Source organism: Podarcis raffonei, chromosome 13, assembly GCF_027172205.1.
Source record: "Podarcis raffonei isolate rPodRaf1 chromosome 13, rPodRaf1.pri, whole genome shotgun sequence".
In the NCBI taxonomy this organism is placed as follows: domain Eukaryota; kingdom Metazoa; phylum Chordata; class Lepidosauria; order Squamata; family Lacertidae; genus Podarcis; species Podarcis raffonei.
In genome coordinates, this window is record NC_070614.1 from 21,391,497 (window position 1) to 21,415,337 (window position 23,841).

Here is a 23,841-nt window from a genome sequence, read left to right on the forward strand (position 1 = left end):
CAAGCGCAGTCGCTGTCTTCCTTTACGACGAGCCAGCCAGCCAGTCAAGCCAGCCAGCGACGCTGAAGGAAAAGCGGAGAGAGAGAGAGCGCGCGCGGGGCGGAGGAGGAGGAGGGGGGGAGGGTGTTGCGAGTGGAGCGGGCGGTGCAGTCGCGAGGCTGAGTGTCTGACTGACTTTGGTTGGCTACGGCGGCGGCCACGTAGCGCTGCGGCGGCGGCGGCGGCCGCCGAGGGGAGGGCGAGCGACAGGGAGAGCGTCAGTGGGAGCAGCCGCTGGAGCGGCGGGGCCTAGGCCTGGTCCTGAGGCGGCGGCGGACGAGGAGGGGGCTCGAGCCCAGGGGGAGGGCAGGAAGGAAAGAGGGCCCTGGCCGCCCCTACCTTCCCCCCTCCCCTGCCTAGGCATGGACCGCGGCGGCGGAGGAGGAGGCGGAGCGGCGACGGAGGAGCAGCGCCGGTGGCAGTCCCGGAGAGTCCCGGCCTGGGTGAGTCCGTGCAGGGAAAGAGGCCCTCGGGCTGGGGAAAGGGCAGGCCGAGCTCCTCCTCAGCTCCACAGCCTCCTTCTTTTTTGCTTAGTTGTTGGTAACGTGCCTCCCGCTTCGAAGTGCCAACGAGGCCCGGCTGGGGAGCGTCAGGGAGGGGCGAGCGTGCACCTGAGCATGTGCAGAGTGCTCTTGCTTGCTTGGGATCTGGACAGTTGAGATAGTGTCATGGGGGGGTTGGGGTCGGAGGGTTTGGCTGTGTGTGGGTTTTGGAAAGTTGAGGTGGAAGGTGCTTCTTCAGCAGAGAAGTTGGCATAGAGGGGAACATTTAGTTTGGCATCACTTTAAAGGTTTGGCGTGGTTGGAGGAGGAAGTTGTGCCGTCTCCTGTGACAACTCTGATGCTGGGAAGATCTGATGCAGATCTTGGGAATTGGGGGAAGGGAAGCAGTGTTAAGAGACTCCTTGCACCCTCGGGTGACATTAGGTCCGCGAAATAGTAGAAAAGTTAAAAAAAGAAAAAGTTCCACTACTGAAGTAGAAATGTTATCATTTCCCAACACACAGTTTTCCTTCTCTTCCAAACCACTGCTATTTGAAGTTTGATATTTGATATGATTAAAATCAGGGCTGTAAAAATCCCAGATTTCCGATGACCAACCTCCTCATCTGCAAATAAGCTACAGGTGTCTAATGTTTGTAAATTGACTTAACTTCAACCTGTGCATGGTTGGAGCAGGCAGATCAATGTGTTATGTCACACTATTTTCATAAAAGCTTACCTTGGAGTATATGTTTGGATGGTGTACCTCTATGCAACCTGAATCTAACTCCTAGAAAGTCTGGAAATTAATTAGTTAAGTCCTATTTAAAATCTCATTTTGTAGAAAAAGAAAGTTACACATTTGTTTCAAACATCATTGTTTAAATACTCCCTACTCTTAAAATGCTCCTCTGGTGATAGATTGGAGAACTGTTAGGCTGCTATACAGCAGACTTTTGGAGAGTGTTACGATTGCTCTTTCTCACAAGGATACCAGTGGGAGAACTCAGGTGATTTGTGGTGGAGAGCACCATGATGGTTCCTGGAGTAAAGCAGGAGAGACAAATGGAATAGTTTTGTTCAGGTGGAATAGGATTCATAAGAAAATAGATGCAAATCTACTCTCCTTCATATTGTGCCTGATGTGAGAATTAGGTATGTTCATGTAAGCTAGTCTCTGGGTGTCAGTAGGGGTTGCTGAACTGGGGTGGTGGAGTTATTCTGTACTCCAGATAGAAGTTTGTGCAACTAGGAAAACAATTGGAGCTATTTGCATGATGGATGGGGTTTACAGCTTTTGGCATGATGAAGATGGAGAAAGGATCTACTCAAAACCTTCTCGAGTGATGCAGTTAAATGTATGCCCTGCAGAGATTGTTGCACCAACTGAAACTAGGAAGAGATGTCATCAAAATCTGAACCCCTTCTTCTTGTGCTCCCTGTTTGTGGAATGCTGTCACTGGGGAGGCTCGCCTGGCGTCTTTAGGCGCCAGGCAAAAGTATTTCTTTATAATCAGGTTTTTGGCTGATTGAACATTCTATGTAGCCTTTTAAATTCGTTTGTGTTAGTGTTTGTTCTGTATTTTATGTTATCATTTTGTGTTTGTATGTTGTGAACCACCCTGTGATCTTCATAATAATAGTGATGATGATGATGATGATCTTGCTCCTAAACAAGTTGTGGGCCATATCATAGAACTGAATCATAGAATTGTAGTGTTGGAAGGGACCTAGTACAACTCCCTGCAATGCAGGAATATGCAGCTGCCTCGTGTGGGGATCGAACCTGCAACCTTGTCATTTTCAGCACCACACTATTCAGGCTAGATATATATTGGGAAGCCTTAGCAGCAAGTTTGTTTTGCTAGGTGTAACTGGCTAATGGTAGCAGCTGGCAACTAGGGTTAATGAGGGAAAGAGGAGGGTGGAGAGTTGTGTATGTGCATACAGGATTGCATGACAACCCAACTCATGTGGGCATGCTCTTACTGCCCTTTACCCCCTACTCTTTATGCAGTATATGGTCACCTAGCAGATAGAATCTATTAGGCTATTCCAGTTCAGATCCTTCAGCTAAATATCCATTTTACAGCACTTTAAATGTATGGAAAAAATCAGTACAACTTAACTGGAAGGTGCAGGGATCACTGGATCTTGACTGTTTTCACACACGAATACCGCATCCTGTAGAATTCTATCAGTTATATTTTATCTGCACAATCAGAATGAATTTCAGAAACAAAATGCTTTTTCTATGCAGCCTAAGCAGCAGTGAACAATGTTATAGTTAATAGTTGCCGCTTATATTCACTTACCCCTGCCCACTCCCGTGCTCACAGTTGTGATTAATATTCTTCCGTTATGAATGGTCTCTGTCACCATTAAGGAAAAAAGGTAGGAAGAGTCCAGCATATATGTAGACTGTCCCTGGATCAAGGGACTTTTCTTATTTAAGTTCTCAAAGCTTTTAACCTTGCTCAAGGTTGTCATCTGAACTAGCCAGATGCTTAACTGAGAATCAATCACAGTCAGTCCATCCTTTGAAAATTAAGGCTTTAGAGTTATCTTGCCCCCAGACGGCAAGTAGACATTCAGTTTTGGTGATTGTAACCTTGGTTTAAAGAGTCATTTGGAACCTAGCTTATATATGAGAGTTTCTAACACTGGTAGGTAGTGTGCTGCCTTGGGAGAAATGGAAGTACAGTGGTACCTCTGGTTACAAACACTTCAGGTTACAGACTCCGCTAATCCGAAAGTAGTACCTTGGGTTAAGAACTTTACCTCAGGATGAGTACAGAAATCGTTCTCCGGCGGTGCAGCAGCAGCAGGAGGCCCCATTAGCTAGAGTGGTGCTTCAGGTTAAGAACTGACCTCCAGAACGAATTAAGTTCTTAACCAGAGGTACCACTGTAAAATAAAAGTCTTTGGGGTAGCAGCTGTTTTCTCTGTCATGGATGTATGGGGGGGAGCAATGATAGGGGATAATCCTGAATTAGCAGAAAATTATGCCAGCATCTGGATGTTGGCAGTAGATATTTCAGCTGCTGCACCTGTGGTAAGTGCTTATTTCCTAGCATACTGGCCCAGGGAATAATTGTACTGACTGCATTGTAACTGCTTCAGTTTGAGCAGTGAAAGGGTGAAGAAAGGCTGCACTTGCTGTAATACCTTGTGATCTAAAATAATCCTACGAAAGTTTGAGTGTACATTGGTTCTTTGAGGGTGACTTGTAGTTACTGAAATGCCTTCTGTAAAGGCGTGCGGGGTTTAAAAATAATAATAGCCTAATTTGCCTAGGAAATTTTTGCAAATTTGTATTGCAAATAGAATTTGCTATTTTAGCCTTTTTTATTAAAAAAAACAACACTTTGAGGAACCAAAGCTAGATCTTTGAAACAGCCACACTTGCCTAATATTGTATTTGCAGTTGGCATCCATTCACTGATACTAATCAACTTATGAAATGGAAACTTTTCCACCAAAAAATAAAGTGCTGGGAAGATTTCCTTTCCATATCACTGCTGCCTTAGCAGAAGCATGCATGAGCTGGGGTGAAATAGGATTGTACTTGGTAGATGTGGCTACTTCAATCAGGACAGGTAGGGATGGGATGAAAAACTGTTTTTTCTAGTGTTTAGATCTGGAATATGGTGGGATTTCTTGATGGTGCAAGTGCTGGGAGGCTGTATATGTGCTTGTGTTATTAGGCATGCTGATAACACTCAGACACTCCTAGGGTAACAAATAGTACAGTGTGCATGCCCGGGGTTGTTTTCAACAGGACTGTGTTCAACTTTGGGTCCTGGGGAAGTTTTGGCAGTGTCCATATTCAGACTGTAGTGATTTGAGATAATGTTTTCCATTAATTCTGTTATAGTGTTGTATTTGCGCTTCATTTTAGTTTCTGTTGAGGTACATGGATTGCATAAAACAGAGGTTTAAAATGAGATACAGGGGATGGTTCTGTGTATTAAATTTCCATGATATGCTGAGTGTCATTCCTCTTGTCTTCTCTTCTCCCTCCCTAGGGTGTCCTTAATTGTTCCAGGACTGGCTGTGGTGTATATGTGATTATTGCAAGAATTGAATAGCAGCTTGTGTTGATTTGTGACTGGCCTGTCATTTGACGTGTCCTCTGCATTCATTCTGGCAATACTATTTACAGCCAACATTATGCTAGCGTTTGTTGACTCCTGTGCAAAATTAATGTGCACTACATTATGATGAGTTCATCTTGATAGCATGAGATGGAATTGTAGAAGTCAAAGTAGCTTATAAAAGCAATGGATACGCTGCAGCATGCAGTTATACGCATGCAGATTTTATTGACTTTAACTGTGCATTGTTTTGCATCTCATGTCTCTAACCTAGAGAAACATGGGATCAGCAGAAGGCACAGAATAGTTACTATTCTTATTTATTTATTTATTTATTTATTTAGAATATCTATATCCCACCTTTCCAACTGAATATTGCTGAAGGTGCCTAACATTCAAAATAAAAATGATGATAGCTACAATTCTGTGATTCTGTGTTGCTGTTGAGTTAATCCGTCCCTTGTCTTCTTTTCTGCAGCAGACCCAAGGTTTACATGATTAGTAAAAGAGACAAGGATCTTGTGAACTGGCTCAAAATCATGCTAGCACCTTGAGGAATCTCATTCTCTATTCCATTAGTCCTTCCTTTCATTATTTACTGGTGCCAGTTAAGACGGTCCTTTTTAACTTACAGGTAGGGTGATAATGATACTTCACAAACTTTTTTTAAACTCCAGTTGTCACAGGGCTGAAGCTTATCAATTATTTTACTGTGCAATCACTTCTAGATGTTTTATGGAAAGTGATTCATAAACAGAATCAAAATGTGGTTTATTTGCAGCTGACATAAATACTATAAATTATTGATAGTTTATATTTTTTTAGTTTGGAGATTAAACAATTAGGGACTGGCAAAAACTTTTCTTGCCTTTGCATCATCTCCTCCCACTTCCCCTCTTTCTAGTGTGCTCAACAACAGCAATTCTTAAAAAACCTCAACGTTCACTTCATCAAATCTGGCCCTCGTTGAAAAGAGTTTGGGCACTCCTGTCCTATGCGATCCACACATTCATAAGCTTATATCAGGATGGATTAAAAATAGATTTTTTGTTAATAATAATAATAATATCAATGGTAGTTTTGTAACTATCAAATAGTGGCAAGTTAAAATGAAATCTGAACTGTTTACAAGCAAATGCTTAAGTCTGTAGTTTATATTTTATTTATTTAATCATGACTGTTAACAGATTAAATGAAACCAGTTTTCTGTGCATAAAAAGAACTCTGGGGAAGGAGATCTCGTTATATCATTATATATAGCACCCTAAATAATATGTTACCTGTTATTGTTGTATTTGTGTTGGGTCCAAGTTATTGCTAAGCATTAGGGTCCATGAGGTGCCATGGTATAAGCTACCTGGTTCGCCTTCAAAGCCCATATGGGCAGTCTGGGTACTCCTGTAATATTTCAATGGTTGTAATCCTTGTATGACCACACTTAAAATACTGTGAATAGTTTGGGTTCCCAGTCTTCATGAGGATATTGTAGAGCTGGAAAGGGTTCAAGAAAGGGAAATCAAAATTATCAATGGGCTGGAACATTTTCTCGATGAAGGAAGGATGCAACTGCAGGGCATGCAGGGCATGAAAAGAGGTTTATAAAATTTTGTGTGATCTGAAGAAAAGTTTGTAACTGTCTCATTACCAGAACTTGGATGGTCATGATATTCAAGGAAATTAATTGACGGCTTTATGGAATTTCTTAAGTTTAGGATACTTTACTACAGAGCTTTCCAAACTTTTCATGTTGGTGACACACTTTTTAGACATGCATCATTTCACGACACAGTAATTCAGTTTTACTAGCAAACCAGAGGTTAAACTAACCACTTTCTAGCCCTGGGAGGAGCGCAGGGAGCGTTCGCGCAACATACCTCCACACTGCAGCCAACACATTAACGTGTCATGACACACAGTTTGGAAAGCTCTGCTTTACTAGATGGTTTGATCGTATGATCTTGTAAAGGCTCTTACATACGATCAGGGCTTCTCATTGTGTAAGGTTCTGTTGAATTTTAGACTGTCTTTTAGCTGGTATAGTATCAGTTGTTGGTATCCATGCTTGTTTGGAAAATCTGTGCATTTGAAAATGAAAAACATGCTCTTGATGATTTAAACAACCTATCATTTGTCGTGCACTCAAGCACATTCACCTTTCTTTTCAACCCCTATCAGACTTCCAGTTTTGCCTGGCATCTCCACCCTGTTCTTCTACTGCCCACTTTAGATAAAGGTAAAGGGACCCCTGACCATTAGGTTCAGTCGTGACTGACTCTGGGGTTGCGGTGCTCATCTCGCTTTGTTGGCCGAGGGAGCCGGCATACAGCTTCTGGGTCATGTGGCCAGCATGACTAAGCCGCTTCTGGCGAACCAGAGCAGCACACGGAAACACCGTTTACCTTCCCACCAGAGCGGTACCTATTTATCTACTTGCACTTTGACGTGCTTTCAAACTGCTAGGTTGGTAGGAGCAGGGACCGAGCAACGGGAGCTCACCTTGTCACGGGGATTCAAACAGCTGACCTTCTGATTGGCAGGTCCTAGGCTCTGTGGTTTAACCCACAGCGCCATACACCCTTTACATGTATGGTTATGACCCTATTCTTTTCCAGGTGTTCCTTTGTATGCTTTCTCTCACTGCATTTGTGTGCATGTAGCAATTCATGTTATACTTAGATGGGGCAGAAGAATCAATTCATTTCTCAGTTGGGGTGAAAACAAATAGTCATCCTAGCAGATGTCAGTTAAGTGTTGAACTAATTGTTGAAGTGCTGACACTTATTTTTGAAACACACACAACATATTTTCAACACAAAAAATAACTTCTCCTCTTCCAAATTTACAAATAGACTGTAAGTAGAAATTTGTGGTTCCTTGGGAAAATCACCTGAAAAAATAATAACTTTGAAATTGCTTGATTTGTCTGGTATTGTGTTACAAATTTTTATCAAGTAATGCATTTTTAGAAATGGGGAAAAATCAATAGAATATTATATGACATTAGGAAAAAGCTGGACTTTGCAGCCTGTTCAAATTATACATACACAGCAATTATTATTTTCCATAATTTTCTTTCTGTTAGCCATGGAGAGGTAAAAAGGTGAAACCCCACATCCAGCCACTAGAAACCTCATTCAGCCATCCTTCTGGCTTCTACAATGTCAGCCATATTTCAAGCATATTTATGCAACCCCAAGGGCTCAGAACTTGTTTTTTTCATGAAAGATGAGATTCTCAAGAAACTGAACTCTTATGCCTGGAAAGATGGTTCATGGAAACATGATAGCAGCTTAGTAAAATATTCTGTGTGCTAACAATTCTTTTAAGGTTCAGACTGAAGCCTCTCTCAGGCTTTCCTGCTCAGTATGGGAAGGTTAGGAGTGGAGCAGGCAATAATGGATTGGAGGTGAGCTTGCCACTCCCCCTACACATGTCATCCCTGTACATGTTTTTTGCATCTTTTTGAACTTTATATCAAAACTGACTTACTGAAATTTGTCATGTCTTCAGTACATTCAGATTCATATACTACCTTTTTTCATCTAGTATTCCAATGTGGCATTCCATGCTTTTATAGTGAGGAACACAGTGCTATTAGGGTAGAAGATTGAAAGCTTTCACTTTTGGTTTTGAATAAATCAGTTTCCTAATAGACAAGCTTTCCTTTTTCTTCCTTCATGTGTGGAAAAGGGAGAGAGAGAGAGCACATGTGGCAGATCAACACAGCTCATTCTTATAACGCTGAACAATTAATTAATGAACAGTGACTGAGATTTGTTTCCTTTAATTTCCTTTAATGTTTACTTGGGCTGTGTACACACCATACATTTGAAGCACAGTCAGAGCACATTCCCACCCCCACCCCCCATGCTAAAAAAATATCCTGGAAGTTTGGTCTTCACGGAGCTACAGTTCCTCAGCACCTGCAAAGCTACAGTTCCCATGGTTCTTTGAGTGAGTGTGTATGCAGCCTTGGTCAGGAATGTCAGTCTTTGTCTTAAGGTGTTTTGTTAATTAAAAAAAAGTTTATAATAAAAAGCGTAACTATAGTCAGTAGGCATTGTTTCTTCGCAACCTGTTTTCTGTCCCTGTTCTACACTAATCTTTTGTATAAAGCATTTGCTGAGGTCTGGTTTAAATGTTTTATCACCCGCCTGATAGATTTTTATTAGGATATTGTGGGTCCTTCATGGAACAGTATATTAGACTTGTTTTAAATATTCCTTTTCTATATAGTTGCTTTAATATGACTGTCATTGCACCCTCCATTTTAGCAGGAAAATCACGGGCCTGCTCTGCTTGGCACAGCTGTAGAACTTTCAAATGCATTAGGGGGAATATATTAAAACCAGTTTTTAAAATGATTGTATCACTTTGAGCTATTTCATGTGTTAGATCTGTAATTTGTTCTTTAAAAATATTTTGATGCGTGACTGGAAATGAATTTGTAAAATAGTGGAACTGGGTTTGGTTTGGTGTGACATGAACTTAGCTTACATAGATTCTTCATCTTAGATTTTTCATGAGGTATACACAACTTGATTGCAATAAGAATGGGAAGGAGACCATACAGATGAGCAGTACCTGGGTGATGACTTGGTCCCATCTCCCATCTCATCCAGTTTTGCCTCATCTTCTATTTTCTTTGTTGCCTTCATGCTGCCTTTCACTGTTCCTTGTTCTCTATTCTCTTATCTTAAGTGTCTGACTCTTTCTGCTTTTCTCTTCAGTCTTCTGCTATTACTTTCTTCAAGGAACAGGGGGAGTGGTATTCTTGTGACAGTGGCTGCTATTGTACCAATTCTTACCATTGTCTGAGACCTCAGCGCCCCTTTATTTGCATACATTGTTTGCTAGGCATGCAAGGAGTGGATAGCTGGGAACTGGTGCAATGGCTGACAATTGTTACAATCATTTTCCCTTTTCTTCAAAAGCAGAGTACTGTACTGTTTTATTCCTTTCTGCAGTTCTCAGAGTGAAGGGTACTTGGGGAGCTTCCAAATGAAGGATGATGGTTCCCCAAACACCTTTTATTACCTTCCCTGCCACTTAACTTCAACTTGGATTTGCTCCTGCCCATCAAATGGCAGGGAATGTGTATGGAAATGTGTCTAAATATGTGGAAGAAGCAGCTATTTGGGGGTAAGTGAGAGCCTCTGCTAACTTTCACAGCTGACTTTCCTAGAGAATTATTTCTGGCTTCTATCCCCTGCTTTCTTTCCCTCTCGTCTGTTAGGCACCTCCTCTATACCTTTACATCAGGCCCATGTCTTCTTTCTGTTTTACCCTATTCAGGTGTAACTGTTCCTTGTAGCTACATTAGCAATGCATCCTTGAAATTTGCATTGAAATACAGCGGTACCTTGGTTCTCAAATTTAATCTGTTCCGGGAGTCCATTCCAAAACCAAAACATTCCAAAACCAAGGTGCGCTTTCCCATAGAAAGTAATGCAAAATGGATTAATCTGTTCCAGGCTGTTGAAAAACTACCCCTAAAACACTTCTCCCCACCGCCTCAATCAGCACAATCTTTCAATCTCCCTCTCTTGATCTCTCTCTCGTCAAAGCAGCTGGGCTGTGGAGCGCTGCCAGGACACTTCTTCCCACTGCCCCAGTCAGTGTGATCTTTCGATCTATCTCTTGTCAAAGCGACTGGGCTGCTGGGACGCTTCTCCTCACCTCCCCAATCAGTGCGATCTCTCTAGAAACAGAAGTGCAACCCTATAAACAGAAGCTCAGGACACGTTCGACTTCCAAAAAAAATTTGAGAACCGGAGCGCTCACTTCCAGGTTTGCGACGTTTGGGTTCTAACTTGTTCGTGAACTAGGCTGTTCGAGAACCAAGGTACCACTGTATATCTGAGAGAGACTGCATCTGTGTGAGTGAATGTTGGTCTCAGCTTCCTTTCCCTTTGCTTCAACTTCTTTTAAGTCTCTCCTTCCTACAGGTTTATCACTTTTTTTCTGAAATATATCCTAGGTCAGGAGTGGGGAACCTCTAGTCTACAGATCAAAAGTTGGCTTTCAGGTCTCTCTGTCTAGCCCTTGGGACTCCACTTAGGCCTAGCCATACTCTGCACCATCCATGAGTGCTTCTGGTCCATTCCACCACTAGCATGTAGTCTCATAAGATTGCTCACAATGTGATGTAATCTGCACCCAGTCCTAGGCATTTCAAGCATTAACACCCCCCCAATGGTTGTAATTGCAACTTTTAGTTGTTGAAGCTTCAGGGTTTTGGATAAGCATGTTCTGTTGACTAGTGGCATCACAGCCTCCCTTCTTTTTGCCTTAAAAGATTGTTTCTTACTTGTATTCTTCAGGAAGTATTTGGAGTTCAGCAGACATTCACCCAAGCACAAACAGGTTCTCCAGATGCTGTAGTGCAGACAACAGAAAAATAATTACAGAAGATGCTGCACTGTTTAATGTGTCATCTGCTTTACGTTTATCTTCACAACAGTCATGCGAAATAAACCATTGTTCGAGTTTTTCTTGTGAGAGATCGTGAACAAAGCATGCACAGTGTTAAATTCATGTTCAGAGTTAATGTATCTGTATTTTTTGTTAAATAGTAGTGATGTGTGTATATTCAGGGTCAGCTGCTATTGCACATCAGAAACCTGGGAGAGGCAATTTTCATTGGGAACTTAATGTGAAGGGAAAGTTGTATCCTGCAGTCCTGATCTCTCCCTCCTTGCAGCTCCTTGTGTGGCTCTCCCTACAGCTCCTTGTGTGGCTGTTATTGAACCCTAAATCAACCCAGATATGTTAAATGTGATCAGAGGATGTTCTTGGTGGTCATTTGCTAGTTGTGGAGTACTTTCCCCAGAGAGATTTGTCTGGCACCTATATTATTGTCCACTGGGCACCAGGCTAAGACTTTTGTTTATTTTCCCAAGCTTTTTAGATTCATTTCTAATCCTTTTAATCCTCCTTTACTGTTTTACGCTACTTTCATGATTTTGTGACTTTTTGCTGATTGTACTGTGTTAGAAACAGAGATATGAAAGTTAGGAGCTAAATGGCACCTTAAACCTAGGTTATAGGTGCCACAACGGAATGTTGAGGCACACGTTTTTAATAATAAGACTACAAAGTTGAAAATGAATGAACTGCCCCTAAAATCTTATGTTCATTTTTCACATGGTCTAGTCCTCATCTGAAGGCAAAAAATAAAGCCATGTTTCCCCTTCCCTCCCCTCAAAACACTGCCTTTCTGTGAGGCCAGCTTCGAGGCAGAACCTATCAGCTTGCCTGATGCTGCAGCGATTTCTTGGAAGTCAAGCAAGCAAGAATTTCTCCTCTCATGCCATCAGCAGCGGCAGTTTTAATCTGAAATCTTAGTTGCAGTACCGCGCCCAGAGCTCAGAAATTGCTCGAGCTAATGAAATTCCCAGTGGCAAAATGCACCTAGGACAATGGGAGTTTCGAACGCTGTTATTGTATGTTTGTATTCCCCTTTTCAGTTGTTTTGTTCTTTTCTGTAAGCCATCCTGGAATATAATTGAAAGGTGGTATAAAAATGTTTTATTTTTATATAGTTGGAACAGTGTAAAGAGAATGTTGAAAATGTAACAGTTGACTTCAGGAATTTGTTTGCTGTTAGATCCATTCAGCAGTCCTCCTCTCTCCCCCTCCCCCTACCCCAATCTAGTGCTGCATTTTTAGGGCAACAGGCAGTTGCTTGGTTGTCTTGCTAAACCAGTTTCTTTAGGGGGGGAAATCACAAATGGAAACTACTGGTAGAACATAGTTTCTAGACCATGGGTAGGCAGACTAAGGCCCCGGGGGCCAAATCTGGCCCAATCACCTTCTAAATCCAGCCCACGGACGGTCCGGGAATCAGAGTGTTTTTACATGGGTAGAATGTCTCCTTTTATTTAAAATGCATCTCTGGGTTATTTGTGGGGCATAGGAATTTGTTCAGTCCCCCCCCCCAATATAGACCAGCCCCCCACAAAGACTGAGCGACAGTTGACTGGCACCCTGCTGAAAAAGTTTGCTGACCCCTGAAATAATGTATGCCTATGCTATTTGCATAATTAATCTTTGGGTTTTTATTTGGACACACAAAGTACATGCAACTATGAAGCTGTATAGAAACTGACCTGGAAGGGAGCAATTGATCACAGTGTATTGTAGTACGGTTTGCTGTCAAAAGGCAAAAACCTAAGCTGTTTGTGCATTTACATGCTGTCAAGAAAGTTACTTGGTATGTAAGAGTCTTTTTAATGTTTCAGCTTTTGAAGGGAAGGCATGGCAGTAGCAAACTGGAGCTGTTGGGGTTTTTTTTTGTGCACGCTGGCCAGAACACACACCCCCCCCTCTGGCAGGTGGACAATTCATTTTTATTGGTTCTGCCATTTGAGTTCTTGCTTTGCTGTGCTTCCCTGCAGCATGGAAAAAGTGACTGCACCTAAAAGACACTGTAGGAGGCATGTCCTTAGGGACTATATGTATTCTGAAAACTATGTAGCAAGTGTGCATCTTCGACTTTGGAATAGTTATGTAACTGCTGAAAGCAGATCAGTCCAAAAATGTGTCTGGTATATATGCCTTATTCCACAGTTATAAATCCACTGTCTTAGACACCTTGCTACACAAAAAAACTACTACTTTTCATCAAACCCAGGCAAGACACCCTAGTTCTAGAATACATGTGTGTGATCAGTGGTGGATTAAATACAGATGGAAGAATTTAAACTAAATTAAGATAAGATAGCTGATGATAACTCAGTAGACTGGTTGAAGAAATGCCTTTTTTGAATAGGGTCAGCTTTGCTGTAAAGACCAAGTTTGTAACTTACGTTTGTTGCTGGACTCAGTGTTGCTCCTCAATTCCTAGCTGATGGCTACAACCTGGAGTGCCTTTTATCGGCTTTGGCTGATATACTGACTATGGCTGTTGCTGGAAAATAGAAACCTGACCATGGTTATCCATAACATTGGTTGCCTCCAAGAATATTGTGTTCTACATGGAGCTGCCTTTGACAATGACTTGAAAACATCTAGTGCAGAATGCAGAAGCCTCTATGTGTGGTCTGATATTGACCCGTTTTGAGGTATCCATTCATTCCAGGTTCAGTTCAGAAGAGCTTATTCTTGCTGTTAAAGCCCTAAGCAGATTGGTCCTAACTATCTTAGGAAATGTGTTCCAGCATGAGCTGACTCCGCAGCAGGGTTTCTTCCATAGCAGCCTTGATGCCGTGCAGCTCACTCCCAAGAGATGTTTGTACAATTACCTCCCTGTTGGCTTTTCAAAGGCAGGCAAAACTGTTGGCCTTTGAAAACTGACTGCTCCCCCCCCCCCCGGTTGTTTCTGAGTTTTTGATTGTTTGATTTTATAGTGTTTGGTTGTGGTTTTAAGAAAAACAAAACAGGGGGGGGAACCCTATAAGCAACATTGTTGATTTTTATAAGTGGCAGTCTTAGTTGTTTTGGGGAAACTTTGGAAAGGTAGCATAAAACCTTTTAAATAAGAAAACCCAAATATTGAAACCTGAATAAATTGTGTAAATCAAGGAAGTGTGTGTACATAGCAGAATAGGAAAGGAACTATATAGAGCACATGACAGCCCAGACACTGAGGTCCAGCTCCGAGGGTCTTCTGGCGGTTCCCTCACTGTGAGAAGTGAAGCTACAGGTAACCAGGCAGAGGGCCCTGTGAAACGCCCTCCCATCAGATGTCAAGGAAATAAGCAACTACCGTATTTTTCGCACCATAGGACGCACTTTTTCCCTCCTAAAAAGCAAGGGAAAATGTGTGTGCGTCCTATGGAGCGAATGCAGGCTTTCGCTGAAGCCTGGAAAGTGAGAGGGGTCGGTGCGCACCGACCCCTCTCGCTCTCCAGGCTTCAGGAAGCTATCCACTAGCCGTGGGAGACCCAGCTCTCCCACGGCTAGCGGAGCGCGGCATTAATCCCGAAGCTTGGGGCGTGCGGAGCTCAGCGCGCCCCAAGCTTCTGGGTGCCGGCAAGGTCTCCGCTAGCCGTCTAGACCTTGCCGGCACCCAGCAGCTTGGGGCGCGCTGAGCTCCGCAGCCCCAAGCTTCGGGATTAGCGCTCCGCTAGCCGTGTCTAGGCTGCGGATAGCAGCCTGCTTCCCGGAGCGTTGGGCGCCCTGAAAGCAGAGCGCCCGGCGCTTCGGGAACACATCCACAGGGTGGGGAGCCCTGCAGGAGTTCCCCGCAAGACTCCCCACGCTGCGGATAGCAGCCTGCCGCCCGGCGGGCGGGGCGCCCTGAATCAGAGCGCCCCTCGCGCCAGGCAGACATCCGCAGGGTGGGGAGCCCTGCAGGAGTTCCCCGCAAGGCTCCCCAAGCTGCGGATAGCACCCTGCCGCCCGGCGGGCGGGGCGCCCTGAATCAGAGCGCCCCTCGCGCCGGGCAGACATCCGCAGCCTGGGGAGCCCTGCAGGAGTTCCCCGCAAGACTCCCCAAGCTGCGGATAGCAGCCTGCCGCCCGGCGGGCGGGGCGCCCTGAATCAGAGCGCCCCTCGCACCGGGCAGACATCCGCAGCGTGGGGAGCCCTGCAGGAGTTCCCCGCAAGGCTCCCCAAGCTGCGGATAGCAGCCTGCCGCCCGGCGCGAAAGGGCGCCCTGAAGCAGAGCGCCCCTCGCGCCGGGCAGACATCCGCAGCCTGGGGAGCCCTGCAGGAATTCCCTGCAGGGCTCCCCATGCTGCGGATAGCAGCCTGCCGCCCGGCGGGCGGGGCGCCCTGAATCAGAGCGCCCCTCGCGCCGGGCAGACATCCGCAGGGTGGGGAGCCCTGCAGGAGTTCCCCGCAAGACTCCCCAAGCTGCGGATAGCAGCCTGCTGCCCGGCGGGCGGGGCGCCCTGAATCAGAGCGCCCCTCGCGCCGGGCAGACATCCGCAGGGTGGGGAGCCCTGCAGGAATTCCCTGCAGGGCTCCCCATGCTGCGGATAGCAGCCTGCCGCCCGGCGGGCGGGGCGCCCTGAATCAGAGCGCCCCTCGCGCCGGGCAGACATCCGCAGGGTGGGGAGCCCTGCAGGAGTTCCCCGCAAGACTCCCCAAGCTGCGGATAGCAGCCTGCTGCCCGGCGGGCGGGGTGCCCTGAATCAGAGCGCCCCTCGCGCCGGGCAGACATCCGCAGCCTGGGGAGCCCTGCAGGAGTTCCCTGCAGGGCTCCCCACGCTGCGGATAGCAGCCTGCTGCCTGGCGGGTGGGGCCCGCTGAAGCAGAGCGCCCCTCGCGCCAGGCAGACATCCGCAGCCTGGGGAGCCCTGCAGGAGTTCCCCGCAAGACTCCCCAAGCTGCGGATAGCAGCCTGCCGCCCGGCGGGCGGGGCGCCCTGAATCAGAGTGCCCCTCGCGCCGGGCAGACATCCGCAGCCTGGGGAGCCCTGCAGGAGTTCCCCGCAAGACTCCCCAAGCTGCGGATAGCAGCCTGCCGCCCGGCGGGCGGGGCGCCCTGAATCAGAGCGCCCCTCGCGCCGGGCAGACATCCGCAGCCTGGGGAGCCCTGCAGGAGTTCCCTGCAGGGCTCCCCACGCTGCGGATAGCAGCCTGCTGCCTGGCGGGTGGGGCCCGCTGAAGCAGAGCGCCCCTCGCGCCAGGCAGACATCCGCAGCCTGGGGAGCCCTGCAGGAGTTCCCCGCAAGACTCCCCAAGCTGCGGATAGCAGCCTGCCGCCCGGCGGGCGGGGCGCCCTGAATCAGAGTGCCCCTCGCGCCGGGCAGACATCCGCAGCCTGGGGAGCCCTGCAGGAGTTCCCCGCAAGACTCCCCAAGCTGCGGATAGCAGCCTGCCGCCCGGCGGGCGGGGCGCCCTGAATCAGAGCACCCCCTGCGCCGGGCAGACATCCGCAGCGTGGGGAGCCCTGCAGGAGTTCCCCGCAAGGCTCCCCACGCTGCGGACAGCAGCCTGCCACCCGGCGGGTGGGGCACCCTGAAGCAGAGCGCCCCGCGCGCCAGGCAGACATCAGCCAGCCCCACAAGCTCGGGGGACAGCAGGGAGGCGCAGCGCCACTATCCCGCTGTTCCTCGACCTGGTTCGGTTTCCCTGACCTGCTTTTGGGGGGGAAATAAAGGGAAATTTTTTTCCTTTATTTCCCCCCCAAAAAGCTAGGTGCGCCCTATGGTCCGGTGCGTCCAATCGTGCGAAAAATACGGTATCTGACTTTTAGAAGACATCTGAAGGCAGCCCTGTTTTAGGGAAGTTTTTAATGTTCAATGTTTTATTGCTCTTTTATTATCATTAATATTCTGTTGGGAGCCGCACAGAGTGGCTGGGGAAACCCAGCTAGATGGGCGGGATATAAATGATGGTGATGAAATACCCCACCCCTGAAATTCCTATCCTCTCTGGCTTCTGAGTTAGACTGTACCTCAGTGGTTGAGCACATGTTCTGCGTGCAAAAGGCCCCAGGTTCATTTCCTGGCATCTCTAGTAAAGAGGATTGAGTGGAGAAGACCTGTGTCCAAGACTGCTCAGAGCTGCTTCTAGTCAGAGCAGACAGTATTGTGCTATAGACAGGTAACCAGGTGAACTAGGAACATGAGAAGCTTTTTCACTAGGCACTACCCATGAGTTTTTAATATGGATGTCACAGCTGTTGGGTCTAGAACAGGGGTTGGCAAAGTTCTTGTGCCTTGGGCCGGTTCACAGTCCTGCAGATGCCGCGGTGGGCCAGAGTGTGCACGCACGAATGCGCAAACGCTATTTCCGGCGCGGAGGAGGCGTGCGCAGCTTCCCATTGGCTGCAGGAGCTTCCAGCAGCCAATGGGAAGCTGCCCAGCTTTGCAGAAGGCAGTCTCCGCTCCACTCCGTGCCGGTTTAGAGCAGTGCACGGGAGCTGACCGAGTGGGTGGTGGGGGTCCATGGGCTGGTTAAGCAACCCCCATGGGCCGCTTATGGCCCATGGACCTTAGGTTGCCAACCCTTGGTCTAGAATCATCTAAAAAAATAAAAGCAAAGGACAGGGAATGCTAAGTTCTATGCTACATTACAATCTATGTCTTTTGAATGTGTACTTGCAGACACATAGGAACCATACAACTTAGTTGGATACCTGGGGGGCTCATAATTTGTTTCTGGCAAAACTGATGGGTGGGCGGACTAGTGTGTGCAAGAGGTTTCAATTATGTGTGAATAAATGTGTGATTATTATTATTTTTAATTAAATCTGAGAAGTATTTTACTGTACCAATTCAATGAAGTTTAATTGTGCAGCACATTAATTCTGTTGTAGTGTTGAACATAAGAATAGGGAAGTATGTTAATAATGATGTTAAATGGACGAATGCCAGTTCTGGTGACTGACCTTGGATAAACTATTTTTTGTTATGTGCCATCTTTCAATTAGATGAGGCCATTTATTTGGAACTGTATTTCAGGACCTTCCTCTGCTCTGAGGATCAGATGAAAGCCGCATATTTTCCAGCAGTAGAATTAATTCCCCGCCCCGACCCCCAGCAATAAGATGAATAAGCCATTATTAATAAGAATGTTTAACAACTTGTGCGGCAAATCCTGTACTCTGTTTAGGTTAGGCAGCCAATGATTTCACAGGGATAAGTTCTTTTAGTTATGTTTAAGCCACTGACTTAATTTTCTCCTTCTTTTCTAGACAAGATGTTCAGCTGTTGAGCGGCAGCTTTCTTCCTGTGAACTGCTGCCGATTTCCTCGTGCTGTAAAGCCAGAGTTCCATGACCTGCACAGGGTGCTTTGGTGCTCTGCTTCCCCAAGGCAGTCATGTGTTAGTTCTCTCCGACAATTCATCTTGCTCCAGAGGAGTTACTTCCTTGGTATTCTGGAATACAAGGTGCTCAATGAATCGGGAGCCCCCATGAATGAAACAGCCAGCTCTTGCCAGCAGATGGCTAAAAACTGCAGCACACATGTAGCAGGGATGGCGCAAGAGGACAGAGCTCAAGTGCCACCCACTTTCTACCATGGTGCCAGCCAGGAACTTGATTTGTCCACCAAAGTCTACAAAAGGGAGTCTGGGAGTCCTTACTCCGTATTGGTGGACCCAAAAGCAAGTAAACCACATCTCCATGAAAGAGAGGAACAGCCATATTTCAAGGAGGACAGAACAGTAGGAGAGGTCCGAGCCGTGAAAGAAGACAGGGAGAACTCTGACGACTTGCAGGAGGACGAGGAGGAAGATGAAGTGACTTACAAAAGGGAGCAGATAATAGTAGAGGTAAACCTTAACAACCAAACATTAAATGTTTCAAAAGGGGAGAAGGGGGTCCCCTCCCAATCCAAAGAAACTGCTGTTCTTAAGACCAGCAGTGAGGAAGAGGAGGGTGACAGTGGGGAGGAAGAGGCCACTGAAGACAGTAATGATGAGGAGGAGAATGAGAGGCAGAAGAAAAAAGAGCAAAGAGAGGAGAAAGATAGTGTTGCACAAAGGAGGACAAGGAGAGCTGCATCTGCTGCAGCCGCCACAACTTCCCCTACTTCCAGAACTACAAGGGGCCGTAGAAAGAGCGTTGAGCCCCCCAAGCGTAAGAAGAAAGCTGCAAAGGAGCCCAAGGCACCTGTGCAGAAATCAAAGTGTGAAGAAAAGGAGACTTTGACCTGTGAGAAGTGCCCCAGGGTGTTTAACACACGCTGGTATCTGGAGAAGCACATGAACGTCACTCACAGGCGCATGCAGATCTGCGACAAGTGTGGGAAGAAATTTGTTCTAGAAAGTGAGCTCTCCCTCCACCAGCAAACAGACTGTGAAAAAAACATTCAGGTAGGTTCTCTTGCCTGCTTGCAAGATTTCCCTGCCTTCTGCTGTCCCCTGGACACTTCGAAAGGGGGGAAATCCTTTGAGGAGAACAAGGTCCCAAGCCTTTCTGCTTCTGTCGGCATTTCCTGTTGCGCACCTAAGGAAACTTACCTGTATGAATGTGGGGTGGGAAAGGGAGGGAGTAAGAAGTGGCTCTTAGGGTTTTTCTACACAACATTACAGGTGAGGTGAAATATAAGGTGCTTCAAAATAGAGCTTAATGCACTCTGTGCTGGTTAGTATGAGCAGAAGTTTATTTCCAACAATCATGAACATGAAGCTGAGCTTGCTGTGCCCTAGGCAATTCAGGTTCTAAGGACAGGCTGAATTTAAAACTTGTATTTATTTTAGTAATTCTGCTTGTAGAATGTGTGGTGTGACATGCTTTGATAAGGAAGGAGGGAAAACTTGAATTGATGGGCAGGCAAATACAAGGATGGATCCAGGTGCTGTTTCATGCAAGACTATTTTCCTACCTCGAAAGTATTTCCATGTAGGAAAGCTGTAAACACTAATGTGTAACAAATGGACAGGAGTCTGAGTATACTAGATGGCTTATTGCAACTTATTGCTTATGTCTGCTTGTGAAATAGACATTTGTACACACATTAAAGAACTATGTATGGAATGATCTTGTGTGAAACTGTTCTAGGTGCCACAAGGGGGAGAGAGACCGCTGCTACCACAAAGAGATGAAGTAGGGATTGTGAAGCTGTAGGTTTTATGAAGAGTCCTATAGAAACTGCATACAATCACCACAAATCCTGTTCTGGGTTCTCTCCTCATCACAAACTTTATTTATTCAGAGTCCTTGCATTTTATTTTATTTAGAAAATCCTATAGACTGCTTAATCAAAAATAAATCCTACACGGTGTACATAATAAAACAATTATCAACAAAACAAATAAAAGCAACAAAACTTTTATAAAGTATTACCTAATTAAATTATATGTCTGGGTAGACCTACTAAATTAAAAATAGTTCCCAGGCATCTAAAGTAATACAGCATTGGTGTCTGCTATATTTACTTCAATGGAAGTAAAACTGCATTGACATCCAGATTCTGTGTAGCACAAGTACTTATGAAGAAACCCTCAAAGCAAACCGTCTTAGGATGCTTGCTGACATTCTCAGCCTTGAATTTTCTCCATCTCTGAAAACCAGGGCCATCAAATTCTTAAAGGGCGGATACAGATAAATTGGTTGCTTTGCTAGGATGAGAACAAAAGCAGGGACAAACATGTGAATCGTTGGATCATGCTAGTGGGATGACTTGGTTACATTAGATAATGTTAAAGAGCATGTTAAAGGGGGTATTAAAAATACAAAAGCAACCCTGCTACATCAGACCAAATGATCCTGTTTGTATTGAATCTCCTTCTAGTAAGTTTCATTGGATGCCCTTGAATTTTAGTACTATATGAGAGAGAGAGGGGGAGAGAGACTGACTGACTGACTGACTTTTCTGTCTGTTTTTCTCTACACTCTGCATAATTTTATAAACTTTTCTGAAACTGCCCCTTATTCACCTTTTTTACTTAACAAATAAGTCTCACGTGTAGCTACGGCGGGACAAAGCCTCCTTTCTCACCTTACATAATTTGTGTCCGTTGGTGAAGGTGGGGAAGAGAATATCAGGGACTTCCAAGTGAAGAGGGAAAGTGCTTTGCTTTCAGATAAAGACTTTCCTGCTTACATAAAATGGGGACAATTTTAGTGTTTCCTTGAGTACTTTTAAAAAACCAAGTTGCAGCTCAAAGCTTTGTTGATAAATAATCAGCGTTACAGCTTTGAAAAATGAACTGTATGGCAAAGAAGTGAGAAGGGAACCATAAAGCTGATCTCTCAGCCCAGCCACAACAGCAGCATAACTTTTTAAGTTTATAAAAGGAAAAACTACTCCAGGCATCTCATAGCCAGAAGCAGTGAATTCCTTCTCTCTCCCCCCCCCCAACAAAAAAAAATGTGTCACCCAAAATGTTTGCCCTCCAAACTCGCTCATTCTCCTAATGTGCCCCACAACCCTCCATAAAGATGCCAAAAACATGGTAGTGAATCTGTTCCCATGGCCTGGTTTGCATTGTTAAACTATTATTTAAATTTGTCAGTGCATGTTGCTGAAATTGTGGTTGCAGTGTTTTTGCTTTTGGCTTAGCTTTTGGCTTAGCATTATGTCATGTGTATGGTTGTCTAGAACTGCACCAGCCGTTTGACTTCACCCCCAAAGGCACACTCCTTCATTGTCTCCCAAGGCAGACAATGCCAACCATCAGGCCTGTTGGTCTGTGATGCTCTTTGCAAGCCCTTCGTGGTGCATTATTTATTTATTTATTTATACATACATACATACATACATACATACATACCCTGCACATCTGGCTGGGTTTCCGCAGCCACTCTGGGTGGCTTCCAACAAAATATTAAAATACAATACAGCGGTACCTCGGGTTAAGTACTTAATCCGTTCCGGAGGTCTGTTCTTAACCTGAAACTGTTCTTAACCTAAAGCACCACTTTAGCTAATGGGGCCTCCTGCTGCCACCATGCCACCAGAGCACGATTTCTGTTCTCATCCTGAAGCAAAGTTCTTAACCCAAGGTACTATTTCTGGGTTAGCAGAGTCTGTAACCTGAAGCGTATGTAACCTGAAGTGTATGTAACCCAAGGTACCACTGTAGTGTGTCAAACATTAAAAGCTTCCCTAAACAGGGGTGCCTTCAGATGTCTTCTAAAAGTTTGGTAGTTGTTTTTCTCTTTGACATCTGGTGGGAGGGTGTTCCACAGGGCAGGTGCCACTACCGACAAGGCCCACTGCCTGGTTCCCTGTAACTTGGCTTCTCACAGCAAGGGAACCGCCAGAAGGCCCTCGGCACTGGACCTCAGTGTCCGGGCAGAACGATGGGGGTGGAGACGCTCCTTCAGGTATACTGGGCCGAGGCCGTTAGGGCTTTAAACGTCAGCACCAATACTTTGAATTGTGCCCGGAAATGTACTGGGAGCCAATGTAGGTCTTTCAAGACCGATGTTATGTGGTCTCGGCAGCCAGTCCCAGTTACCAATCTAGCAGCCGCATTCTGCATTAGTTGTAGTTTCCGGGTCACCTTCAAAGGTAGCCCCACGTAGAGTGCATTTCAGTAGTCCAAGCAAGAGATAACTAGAGCATGTACCACTCTGGCGAGACAGTCCTCAGGCAGATAGGGTCTCAGCCTGCGTTCCAGATGGAGCTGGTAAACAGCTGCCCTGGACACAGAATTGACCTGTTCCTCCATGGACAGCTGCGAGTCCAAAATGACTCCCAGGCTGCATTGAACTCCTGGTGACCATCACCTAATGGCACTGTGATGTTGTGCAAACAGCCCTGCCCACTCATCAACTTTGGCCCACAAGGATGTAGGAGCGATAAGGATTTGACCCATGTTCCCCACCCCTGGTTTTGAAGTGACATGTGGATCAGGCCCCAGACAGACATAAGCTGCCTCATTCTGAGTCAAATGATTGATTTGTCTAACCCAGTATTGTGTTGGGAGTGGCTCTCCAGTATTTCAGACAAGAATCTCCCATGCCTATTGGAGATGCCAGATATTAAACGTGGGACCTTTTCAATGCAAAGCATGTGCCCTCATATTGCTGTTTAAATCTGAAGGTAAATTGTCACAAAGAAGACAGTCGAACAACTGTCATTGCCCATTTGACAAAAGTTTTCATTACCATTTATCCTTATTACATTGGCTTGCTAAGGTGGAGCAATTAAACCAGCAATCCTGATGGTTAAGTCCTGTTGAATTTGGGCTTATGAGTAAATCTGAATCAAATAGGTCTGTAAATGTAGTCGTTAACTATTTGAAGTTACTCGTAAACTCATCAACATGTTTTAGGCTTAGGCTTCTAGAATGGGCTTGCCAACCTTTTTCAACCAGTGCAAGTATTTCAAATTTTGAGAGAGTGCTAAGGGCACCAATCGCAAAATGGCTGTCATGGGGACATGCTGCATAACACAAAATGGATGTCACTAGGCTTGGCATAATACAAAATAGCTGCCATGGGGAATGGCGTAACATAAAATTAGCCAGACAACCATACACATACATTCAAATGTTGTTGCTGTTTTAAGAACAGTACCACGAAAAATATACAAGATGACCACATCACGCTCACTTGTTTCACAGAAATCACTTAGAAGATTCCTGCACATTTTACCCCATAACCTTCTTTCTAGGAGAGCTAGTGACTTGCTTTAAAACCGGGGGGGGGGGGGGAGACACTCGGAATCTGGGGCACTAGTCCAGGGTGAACCCTGTGCTAGATCTTGAAGTGATTGTATAAATCTAAAACCTTCTGGATAAAAGCATTCAGTATATTGATGCGTATTTTGAATTTGCTTAAGCTGTTTAATTTTATTTTAATGGGATAAATGTACAAAGGGTATCAGTGTCTCTTAATCTGTTGCCTGTGTAAATAGTCATTGCATCAGGT

The 23,841-nt window shown here is 45.5% G+C and overlaps 1 protein-coding gene across 1 annotated transcript in view; it reads left to right on the forward strand.

Annotated features, from left to right (window-relative positions):
- Positions 1 to 104: 104 nt before the first annotated feature.
- ZNF652 (zinc finger protein 652) overlaps positions 105 to 23,841 on the forward strand; it is a 33,822-nt gene continuing 10,085 nt past the window's right edge. The window contains exons 1-2 of the mRNA XM_053363428.1: positions 105 to 482; positions 18,209 to 19,331. Of these exons, the coding sequence (XP_053219403.1) occupies positions 18,429 to 19,331 (903 nt within the window). The 5' untranslated portion in view covers positions 105 to 482; positions 18,209 to 18,428. The remainder of the gene's footprint in view (positions 483 to 18,208; positions 19,332 to 23,841) is intronic.